The sequence below is a fragment of the Mobula birostris genome, chromosome 15 (assembly GCF_030028105.1).
Source record: "Mobula birostris isolate sMobBir1 chromosome 15, sMobBir1.hap1, whole genome shotgun sequence".
NCBI lineage: Eukaryota > Metazoa > Chordata > Chondrichthyes > Myliobatiformes > Myliobatidae > Mobula > Mobula birostris.
The window spans coordinates 59,024,771-59,037,459 of NC_092384.1; the positions used below are offsets into that span (position 1 = coordinate 59,024,771).

The window sequence follows — 12,689 nt, forward strand, 5'->3', positions numbered from 1 at the left end:
CTGGAGGTCTAACTGCTAGTGAGCCAATATCCTGGCAGAAACTACACCATGAAGACAAATGAACATTCCAAGCATCTCCATGAAAAGGTTATTGAAAAGCACAACTCAGGAGATGGAAAGTTTTCAAGTTACTGAATATCCTTTGGAGTATAGTTAAGTCATTCATCAAGAAATGGAAAGAATATGGCACAGTTGTAAATCTGCCTGGAGCAGACTGTCCTCAAAAACTGAGTGACTGTGCAAGAGCGGGACTAGTGAGGGAGACCACTAAGAGACCTATGACAACTCTGGAGGAGTTACAAGCTTCAGTGGCTGAGATGCGAGAAACTGTGCATACAGCAACTGTTGCCTAAGTGCTTCACCAGTCTCAGATTTATAGGACAGTAGTAAGGAGAAAGCCACTGTTGAAAAAAAAACTCGCGTGAAATCTTGGCTACAGTTTGCTGGAAGGCATGTGGGACACTCTGAAATCAACTGGAAGAAGGTTTAGTTGTCTGATGAAACCAAAATTGATCTTTTTGGCCATCAGACTAAATGCTATGTTTGGCGTACGCCAATCATTGCACATCATCAAAAACACTCCATCCCTACCTTGAAGCATGGTGATGACTGCATCATGCTGTGGGGATCCTTCACTGCAACAGGTCCTGGAGGGCTTGTGAGGGTAGAGAGTAAAATGGACACAGCAAAATATAGGGAAATCCTGAATGAAAACCTGGTGCAGTCTGCAAAAGAACTGTGACTTTGGAGAAGATTTGTTTTCCAGAAAGAAAATGACCCCCAAGTATAAAGCCAAAACCACACAGGATTGGCTTAAAAACAATAAAATTAATGTCCTGGAGTGGCCAAGTCAGAGTCTAGACCTCAATCCAGTTGAGAATTTGTGGCCGGACTCAAAAAGGGCTGTTCACTCATGATCCCCATACAATCTGTCAGAGCATGAACAGTTTTGTAAAGAACAATGGGGACAATTTGCAGTGTCCAGATGTGCAAGTTGATTAAGACCTATCCACACAGACTCAAGGCTGTAATTGCTGCCAAAGATGCATCTACTAAATGTTGACTTGAAGGGTGTGAGTAATTATAGAATCAATTATTTTGTCTCTGACAATTGTAATAAATTTAGACCAATTTGTTGAAATTTATTTTTCACTTTGACATGGAAGAGTCTCTTCTGTTGATCAGTGTCAAAAAAGCCAAATTAAATCCACTATGATTCAATATGTAAAACAATAAAACTTGAACACATCGGGGAGTTGGGAGAGGTGTGAATACTTTTCATAGGCATTGTATCTGGAACATACCACCAGAGGAGATGGTGGAGTCAGATACAATTATTATGTTTAAACTTACCTAATTAGTCACCTAAATAAGGGAATTATTGGAAGAAGTTGGTCCTGAAGTGGACAAAAGGGATTGGTATAAATCAAGAAGCATTACACTGTGAGATAAAAATGTTCCTTGACTTTAATGCTCTTATATCCATTATAAGGATACAATGATAGAACCATGGAACATTACAGCACAGAAACAGGCCTTTTGGCCCTTCTTGGCTGTGCCGAACCATCTTTCTGCCTAGTCCCACTGACCTGCACCTGGACCATATTCCTCCATACACTTCTCATCCATGTACCTGTCCAAGTTTTTCTTAAATGTTAAAAGTGAGCCTGCATTTACCACTTCATCTGGCAGCTCATTCCACACTCCCACCACTATCTGTGTGAAGAAGCCCCCCCCCATGTTCCCTTTAAACTTTTTCCCCTTCACCCTTAACTCATGTCCTCTGGTTTTTTTCTCCCCTAGCCTCAGTGGAAAAAGCCTGCTTGCATTCACTCTGTCTATACCCATCATAATTTTATATACCTCTATCAAATCTCCCCTCATTCTTCTACGCTCAGGGAATAAAGTCCCAACCTATTCAACCTTTCTCTTTAACTCAGTTTCTCAAGGCCCGGCAACATTCTTGTAAACCTACTCTGCACTCTTTCAACCTTATTAATATCCTTCCTGTAATTCAGTGACCAAAACTGTACACAATACTCTAAATTTGGCCTCACCAATGCCTTATACAACCTCACCATAACATTCCAACTCTTATACTCAATAGTTTGATTTATAAAGGCCAATGTGCTAAAAGCTCTCTTTACGACCCTATCTACCTGTGACACCACTTTTAGGGAATTTTGTATCTGTATTCCCAGATCCCTCTGTTCTACTGCACTCCTCAGTGCCCTACCATTTACCTTGTATGTTCTACCTTGGTTTGTCCTTCCCACGTGCAATACCTCACACTTGTCTGTATTAAACTCCATCTGCCATTTTTCAGCCCATTTTTCCAGCTGGTCCAAATTCCTCTGCAAACTTTGGTACCCTTCCTCACTGTCCACTACACCTCCAATCTTTGTATCATCAGCAAATTTGCTGATCCAATTTACCACATTATCATCCAGATCATTGATATAGATGACAAATAACAGTGGACCCAGCACTGATCCCTGTGGCACACCACTAGTCACAGGCCTCCACTCAGAGAAGCAATCCTCCACTACCACTCTCTGGCTTCTTCCACTGAGCCAATGTCTAATCCAATTTACTACCTCTCCATGTATACCTAGCGACTGAATCTTCCTAACCAACCTCCCATGCGTGACATTGTCAAAGGCTTTACTGAAGTCCACGTAGACAACATCCACTGATATTGTGAACAAATAGGATTGAACTTGCATGAGGGCCAGCATTGTGGGGGCATGACTGGCTGAGACAACTACAACTTGATTAGCGATCCATCCACCATTTGTATGTCATAATCCCTGCAATGAAGCCAACTGAAAGTGACTTAAGAAAGGTATAGGATGATGCCACAACTGTCTCCAGGTTGAACACCTGGAACTTCTGCCCAACAGGACGAAGAGGTGTTGGTGCCGATCTCTGTTCCTCTGGTTAGAAAGCATATTGGAGCAAGGAAGGACCATGCTTCTCAGAGAAAGTGTGAAAGTGACAAAAGCAGTGGTCCGACTACAACAGCCTTTTTTTAGGGAACGTATCAGAGAAGGCATCTGATATTTTAATTAGGCAGTTACTTACGAAATATGGCTTAGTTTTAAACTGGAAAGAAGCTCAAGGAAGTTTGATGTTTCACTCCTGGACAAACAGTCCTGGCAAAAGACTACAGATATGATCAAAAGTGGATACTCAGAAAGATTAAGGACAGAACTGGACTATTCTCCTACACAGTGGAGATTGAGTCTGATATCATCTGATGACGACACACCAATCAGATGAGTAGAGCAGAGAAGAAAGTTCACTACTGCTACTAGAACCACCTCCCGCAGTCTCAAAGTCGACTCCTACAACCACCATTCGGAGGTGAGGGGGGCCAAACCTGAGATTGTTTCACATCCACAAATTTCTCCTGCCAATTAGATTGGCCTCCCTTGTCAGGAATGATGTTATCCCACAGGAGTAGGAAATGCTCAATAGCAATTAAATCTTTAAGCCTGAATAGACAATTTAAAATTTACTATGCTGTAGATATCTGTATATAGGAGTTGTATTATATATTATAGTGTGTATATAGTTGAGATACATTTTCTAATGAGTTGGAGTTTACAGCTAAGCAGGGAGGGGTGTTGTGTATTTAATATTTCCATAATATTTGAGTAATCTTGAGTACAGTTTGATTAAGAGTTCTTGATCATTTGAATAATTATGGGTTATATGTAAAAATACATTAATTGCATATATCATCACGCTCGCATGTGATACATGCACACCTTGCTTCTGCTTGGTACTGCACAAACACTGTTGGACGGCTGTTATAACGTGCAGTCGGTGTTAACGGCGTGGGAGTTAAATTGTAAAATAAGCTTTTTTTGACTAGATCCCCTAAATCGATTTGATTGAGTCTATCTTTAAAAATATTAATGTCAGAAATACTGCGCAGATCTGGAGGCAGACGACTGCTAAAAGTAAAGACAAAGTTACACTGGTATTTTCAGACACCCATGTCTTCTTTGAATTATTTTAATATTTTGAAGTTACAAAACATATCAGACCCCTCACTCAGAACTGAGAAATTGAGAAACTAGTTAGTCTAGGAGGATTTTAGGCTTGAAAGATGTAGGAAGGAGCAAAGCCATAAAAAAGCAAGCCAGATAATTTTAAAATCAAAGCTTTACTTAAGTAGAAGCTGTTGTTGGTCAGGGAGAACTGGAGAGACGCTAAATGGCATTCAGTAAGAGTTAGAACTAAGTTTTTAATGACAAGATTTGAAGATTATGAAGTTTAGAGTGATATAGTTGTTCAATATTGTATTATAATATAGTTTACTATCAGAGCTATGTTAAGATTTTATGAAGCATGATTCACAAATAACCATTTCAGTAGGAGTTATTATATTTGTCTTCAATTGCTGTACCTTTGTACTCAATTATTCTTTTTATTCCACAGGCCTGTAACAAGCACTGCTGTTTGATGCTGCCCGCGGAGTTGCTGTGGCAACAAGAGGGGAAAAAAAGCCAAATCCGAAGATTTTACAGGATTTACAGTTGCTCAAGTTCTAGACCTCCTTGCTCCAAGCACGCTTTAATTTATACCTTCACTAGTCTATCAAACTGTGCTATGGTCAATGACAGCCTCTGACCTTACTAGCTTCCACTAATGGGTTCCACCTCGATGAGCAAGTGTTGCATTGCTTTTCCTTGAAGTTAGACTGAACATCCATTCAGAGGACGTGAAGATAGAGTACACAATTAACCCAATATTCTGTTCTACAATATTTTAATTGTAATAGCAATGAAAAGAAGGCTATTTTGTCAAATCAAAACATTTTTTACAGGAGACACTATTTGGAAGCTAAGTAAGACATGCTGTTGGTTCTTGTAAGGCAAGTTGTTCTCTGTGTGTCAAGGAAGTTTTAAGACAAATTGTTCTTTGTGTCAAGGAAGTTAAACATAGATTGTGCGTAAGTGGTAAATATTGCTGTACATGCCTTTTGTTTTCTAATTTCTTTTATTCAACCAGTATTTTAAGGCAGAATTAAATTCAGTAACCTCTATACTGCCACATACAGGACTGTATCAGGTATTACATTATGATTACACAACTCTGCCATCACTAACCATGTTTAAGCAAAAGGTTTGCATGGCTTCAAATTAGGAATAGCAGGTGTCAGTGGAGTGGAGTAAAAGGCAATACACTTTTATCTAGAGTAAGTCAAGACTCTGGCAGTTAGCAATCCAGTGGGTTAAGAACTTGTCACAGCAGTAGGAATGTTGCATGCTAATGATTCTGCATCACTGTGAGGTATATACCAGATGAAAACTGCAATGCAAGAAATCCTCACAAATATCTCGTATCTTCACCGGTCTCTGTCTTACATATATTTGATGTTCATTGGGTGGAAATTGTTATCCTCTGCTGGTTTCTTTGATCCACCATTTTATGAATATTGGCAGAGACTACGATAAAGCTCCATTGCCTGTAAGTCTTGCTATTGTGGCAGGTTTTTTTGCAATCAGTATTTTAGAACTCACTTCAAGCTCTCCAGCCATCTGCTCTCTCCTTTCTTTGTCTGGATACTGTCTTAATGATACTAATTGCAAACATCCTCTATCACTTTTCCATATTGTCCAGTAAAACTCAGCCTGCAGGTTCGCAATGCTCACTGGCTCTATTCACAAGTTCTACATCATAAGTATATGTCAGATAGAAGATATAACTGTAATGTAATTTTCTAGTGAAAGTGAATATAAAGTTTGGTGCTGAGGGTTATCCTGAGTTTAAAAAAACTTTTAAGTCTTCTTTTTAAAACTGGAGAATCCAAAGGCAGGAATGGGTTTTCAAAGTCAGTCAAGGTAGGCATATGTTACCAAATACAACCATGAGATATAGTTTTCTGCAGGCATTAAAATAAAGAAATACAACAGAATTTATGAAAAGCTATACTTAAATGAAGACTGAGAAACAACCAAACTCATTGCTAGTTATAGATACACAGTTTGATCAGTGCATAGCTTCATCATGCAAATATCTATCTCTATCTTGATCTGTGTTTTACAGAATGATTTTACAGATCCAAGAGCTGGCTATGTCTACATTCAGATAAATTATCCATGGATTTCTGCCAAAAGTAGAATATTTTACATTAAAAAATCATAACACATGATGGTGCATATATAGGTATATTAAATGCCATTTTAACAACATTTTGTTCTCATTACTATTTGAACCCCTCCTGTGAGACAGATAACCACATCCCTTTGAAATAATTTTTGAACTCCCCTGTAAACAAAATGTTGCACAATTCTGAATTCTTAATATTTTCAGCGAACATTTTCTGAAATGTTCAACAAGTATATACTAGGAATTCTGCTTTACTAGACATCACTGAGGTTACAAATGAAAGGAGCAGGAATAGGTCAATTTGTTTTTCAGGCTTGCTTTGCCATTTACTATCATGGCTGTTCTTCTACCTCAATTAAACTAGCCTGCTGTATACACACATCACTGGATCCTTCTAAAAATCTATCTTTATCTGTCTTGAGAACGTTCAACATATTTGCATCTGCAACCCTAAGAGGTTCAGGATTCTAAAGATTGGCAGCACTTTAATGAAAGGAATATCTTTTCATCTAAAACACACATAACCGTCCCCTACTCTGAAACTTTGTATGGCAGTCACGCCAGAATGCTTCCTCTCTGGCAATCCAAGATTCGAGTTCAAGTTGTGGCCATGGCTGTGGAATTTAAATTCAGTTAATCACAAAACCCAATGGGTTCAATGAAATCCTACAGGGGAGAGAAATTTGCCGTCCTTACCTGGCCTGGCTTACTTACATGTGATTCATCCCATATAGTTGAATCGTAAAACAGCTTAGCAAACCACTCAGTTCTTTCCACCATCTACTCAAAGGGCAATTAGAGACATACATGCTGTCCTTGCCAATAATAACCCAGATCCTGGAAAATGAAATAAATAGTCAAAATTATAGGTGCCCTTGAATAATTTTTCTAGTAGTCTGTGAATTTGCATGTTTCACCTCTCATTTTTACGAGCTGTGAGTAATATCGGTCTCTCTGATCATCTCATCACAATAATTAGTCTAGTGAACAGTCTACTAAAAACAAGTAAAATTTATTTAAAATTTTTCACAATACTCCAAGTGTATTCATGGTTTCCTGTAACTGCAATAAGAATTCCTGGTCTAGATGTTCTCACAGAAAAGCACAATATTTAAGTGTGCTACATAGAATTTTGTTGTGAAATGGACTGGTAACTGTATCTATTGTGACATTCATAATTAATGCTTCTAAATCCTTCATGTGTTAATGCATGAATGAACCTAGATCAGCACAATCAAACCCAAGAATTGTTAATCTGTTCATCTCAGCTTCAAAGTTCACTCACCTGTACATGTCCCATGGATGGTGCAGGCCACACACACAAATAGAAAATCAGCGTTCACAATAAATCCTGCTTAGAAGATCTCCAAGCAGAAGGACCCTGCTGGGAGATAGGCACTAAGAATCAGCTACAAGATAGTTCAAGTTCAAATTTATTGCCACTTAGCTACGTACATTGATGCCGCCAAATGAGACAACATTCCTCCAGACCTTGGTGCACAGCCCAGTCTATATAACTCAAACACAACACATAAAGTATTCAGATAAAAAAACCTTATATTTATCTCCACCCCCACTTACTCAGTCATGACTTTGACAATCTCTAAATCTCAGTCTTCACAATACACTACTCAATTACATAAGACTCTAAATATAGATAAATCCTTTTATACACAACCAAGAGCACCCCTCCCCAACTGCCGTGATCTAATTTCCAATGCTCTAATTGCCCTCTCCTTACAATGAAGTCCTGGCCCTCCCACACCACTCACAGGCCTTTCTCCACTGTGACCTCACCCCATGACCTATAGCCAGTGATGGAGCAAGTTGAGGAAAGACCTGTATGGACATTAAACATGCAAAGAATCCCTTATTGCATGCTGTGCCTTGGACTTCATGTACATTGGAAGTACTGTATGCATCACAGACCCACACACTAAACATGCCCCTGCCCACTACATACTGTATCTCATGCTTAACCTGTCTTTCCCTAAGCTGTAAGCTTTCAAACCTTTATACTCTGATCTCTTTGTAATATAGTCTAATTTGCCTTTTTCTCTCCCTTTTTTGTTGCCTGTGCCTGCAATTTAGGTTTTCTGTGATTCATGTCAAAGATGCATTGGCCATTCTGAATACAGTAACAACATGTCAGTCTTTTTAAAATGTATTATGTATTGCTAGTTTTTCTACAAGGCTGTAAAAATATGTTTGTAATATTCTTACTACCATGCCTGTACACTAACTGAGGAAACCCATAACACTTGTTGTATCTTACCTCTCATTTCCCCCTCAGCTTCCTGTTGCCAGCAGATCTAAACATCCTGCACCCTGCCCCCTTACCTGACACATTGGCATTGACTGAAAACAACTAAGCCTAATCATTGATTCTGCTACTCCACAAACTATACCTATTAACTTAAAAAAAAAGGCCCCTGTACTCTTAATCTGTTTTCTTTCCTTATCCAGTGCTCAATCCCTACCAAGATATTTTTTCATTTGCAGAACCCTAATTTTGTGTAATAATCTCTTGTTTGGAATAGTGTTGTGAGGCAGTGAATAAATTGGACAATATTTAATGTCATAATGAATTAAGCAAGAGCTTTACAAGACCAGAGTTTGAAACATGGTATAAGGAACAGCATTGGAAGACACTTGTCACAAACAGCTGTCAAGATCAGAAATAAAGGCCAACAATTTAGTTTGATATGTGGTGGGTATGAATATACAGCACAAAATTCCTCTTAATTTGTTTAGATGACATTAGGAAACTCTACTGATTGTTAATGCACAGTGGAGTTCAAGCCAGTCCTTAGACATTGGCAATCAAGTGAACTGGTATGGCTGGAAACTTAAAATCCAGCAAGTCTTCAGGCTGCTTTAGCATCTGTCCTGGTTTTATTTCCATTCAGTTCAATGGAAATCTGCAAATAGTTGTGAAACAAACTCCCCAGTTGCTACCACCTGTTTAACTCCAATCCAGAATCTCCCTTGCCAATATTAATGTGCTACACCACAAGCAAATAGGAAGTGTTATATTTCTAATTCTGTTTCAAAAAATAATATCATGTTAATATACATAGTGCAAAATAGAATAACAGTATGATAAGGGGATTCAAAAGAATAATAATAAATTCCCAAGTACAGACACCCAGGAAAACATAAAAGAAGTACACAAACCCCCAAAGGGATTCGTCTCAAATTTTGCACTCAATTACCTAAGCACTGTCTCCCCACCTAAACACTTTGGGCATTAGTGTGTCATTAAAGGTTCATTCATTTTTGATTTGTGGTTGAAGTGGGATTGTGCTTTCCTGGTGGTTTCTGTGATATGTGCAAGTTAATAGAACTGAAAAATAAATCATGTATGCTGCCTGACAGGAACCATTAAAAGCTTCTTGTTCTTGATAACTGAACTGCCCAATTTAGTTGTGACAAGTCCGCTATTAGGAATGAACAACCTTGTGTGATTTGAACTGTCAGGGGAAGCTTCCTGGTGGCAGATGAAAAAAGAAAAGGTTTAACTAATGGGGACGTTGTAACTGATTTAAAGCTCTGCGTTTATTTTATCTTGGTCTTTCCCTTTTTGCCCTGCAACTGTAACACTAGGAGCAGTCTGCTTCTAAAATACGAATAATCACCTTACTATAGGGGTTGATAGATTACTATCCTGGTCTCTGGCTGCTCTGCAGTATCCAGTCCTCACTGGAAATCCCTTTGTGCAGCACCACTTGTTCTGAGGATCTAATCAGTAACAGACGCAAATGGGGCTGAAACCCTAACCAAAGGTCAAACCCAGTTAATGCCTCAATTCAACTCATAATGTTATAGTAAAAGAGTGTCTAGAAGGAATTATTTTCATTTCAGTATTACTACAGCTTGAACATTTGACCTGTCTAGCTTGAAAAAGCAGTTTATTTGTTAATGGGCTTGTGGAGAATGTGAAAGAACTGATTGCTCAAGAAGCTGAGAAAGACCTGTGTTCACGTACAATAAAACAATTAATATCAAAGTACATTTCATTTTTATGCATTTTACATGAGTTGCCTTGTTCTTCACTTACTTAAATCATTTGCTATGTTAGATCATTTACAGACTGAACATAAATCTAAGAGTTGAATAAATACAAAATTAAAACTGTATTTTGAGGAACATTCAGTGTAATAGACTTAATGATCAACTTCAGGACTAGATTAGAATTGTTAATATGAGCAAGTTAGTAAGGCCTATTATAGAAAAATACCTGCAGCAATTCCTTGATAATATGTTATTACTTTCCATGAATTTTTTGGAAGATGGATACTAGCCAGTTTGTAGACAATGGGATTTTCATGTCTCGGACAATGGACTGCTAGGACAAAAGTCCTTGATACCTCTTTGATTCTATGGGTCCTACATGAAATGAGTTTGAACAGTCCCCATCCAGCCTCTGATGGGCTGAAGTGCATATCACAAACTCTTTTTTTCCTAATTTGGCACAGGTTAGTAACAAATTGGCAATCCCTCTTCAAAAAACTCATGGATGACTGATGCAGGAAATTAAAAATGTCACTCTGATCTGGTTGAAGCAAATCTCTATTACTCCGCCAGCAGGAAACTTTAAAATGTACCTGATGAAACTACACCTTATCGTCGATGTTTCATGCTGATACTGACTGCCTGAAATAGAAAAAAATGGCGGAAAAAGGTATAAGTACCCCTCTACTTGGCTACATCATAAGATTTGTTTTAAAATAATGACATGTATTTAAGGCAAAACTGCTTCCTTAAATGCTATACTACTGCTTTGCAGAGTTTTTTTTGTAATACTGGTTAATTGCTTCCATTGGGATGCAGAGCTACCAAACACCTGATCAAAAGAAGACTTTGAGTGGTTCACAGTTTGACCTGCTACATCAGTTGTTAATGGAGAGGATATGAGGTGGCTTATTGTTGAGAATGAAATGCAACCTAACTTTGCTGTTATCAGACTTAAAGCTGTGACATATCTAAGCTCTAACCATTGGGAGAAGTAAGAATTTGAGACAATCCCTTTGAGAACATTTAAACACATTGTAATTTTAAATAGACACGAGCAAAGTATTTAAATTTGACAAGAGAAGCAGTCAGGGCATAACATGATGTGGCGCTCTAGGAGTTCAAAATAGTACTTTATCAATTATATTTCCTCTTACTAAATGTTATTTGTGAAATGAATCTCAGTAACTTTATTAGTGAATGTACAAATGCAAACTGATGCACATTATGTTTCAGATGCACATATTAAAGTAAATTTTGTTATTGAAAAATTATATATATATATTTTTCTCTCAGTTTTAAGGGTAAAATGTGGCTGCCCTAACCATGCATACCATCTCTAACCACTTTATTTTTACTGCTTTGAACATCATTTGCCAAAATGATCCACTCGGATATAGGTGCTGTTAATTAACTGATTAAAACATATTTGCTGAACTGCTTGCTATTACTTAGCTGTAATAAATGTTACATTCATGAACATGATGTGATTGCAAAACAAAACTTGTATTTATTTGTGCGATGCTGAAATAAAGGAAGTCTGGGATTTTATTCTTCTGTGGACCAGTGAACTTATTTCCAGAAAATATCAAGTGTAAGTTCATGTTCATTATTGCTCCACGGTGCACATATACATAGTTAAATGAAACAACATTCTCAGGAACCAATGTTCAAAACATGGAACATGAATCATATACAGCACATAAAATAATATTAACACAATAATATTAATATATAAAAAGTATTCTGTAGATGTATAAGTTAACATAAAATGCATTTACAACATATAGTTAAACATACAACAGTATTACTGTCATAAATAATGTTATCCAATAATGCGGATTTGAAATCCATTTCTTAATTGGTGTATCAAATGCTTAAGTACTGATACATTCCATTTGTTACCCTCTCAAAATGATTCTTATCTCCCTGCTTTGGCTACACTTGATAATTCTTTAGCTTTTTCATAGATTTTCTGAAATTTAGAGCAATATTCTGGTTCTAAATAAGTCACTGTATAATTTAATTATTACAGTATAAATCTCATACAAGCAAAATTAACATTTAAGAACATAAAATATCTTTAAGGTTAAGCAACTCTATTCTCTGCTAATTTTCTTCCATCAGTTCATGTGCTTGCTCTTTGCTAGGTCATAGATCCATGCCAGCTGACACGATATTTGGTCTAAACAGATCTGGTCTGTAACATGGAGATACAAGTGACTGCAGATGTCTTCTGGAGGAGGTATCTCAAAATGAAACATTGACTGACCCTTTACCTTGGCAAAAGCTGATAGATCCCCACCGCCACTGAGTTCCACCGAGATCTCCCAGCACATTATTTTTTTACAGGTTTGAATGTCAGTATTCATGTGTGAGAAGTATACATACATGAGGATAACACTATGAAGCAGATAAGAAACCCAGGCATTTTCCCATTGTGTTACTGATGAGGTGAGATGGTTTTTAGAGCAAATTTCTTTACAATAAGCCAACTGAGGATTCAATGCCAGAACATTTCTGGACCTTTAATAAAATACGAAAATGCTGGA

General features: G+C 37.6%; 1 protein-coding gene across 1 annotated transcript in view; it reads left to right on the forward strand.

Annotated features, from left to right (window-relative positions):
• cdh13 (cadherin 13, H-cadherin (heart)) overlaps positions 1 to 11,676 on the forward strand; it is a 1,220,695-nt gene extending 1,209,019 nt beyond the window's left edge. Inside the window, exon 14 of the mRNA XM_072279867.1 lies at positions 4,450 to 11,676. Coding sequence (XP_072135968.1) covers positions 4,450 to 4,457 — 8 coding nt within the window. The 3' untranslated portion in view covers positions 4,458 to 11,676. The remainder of the gene's footprint in view (positions 1 to 4,449) is intronic.
• The last annotated feature ends 1,013 nt before the right edge of the window (positions 11,677 to 12,689 follow it).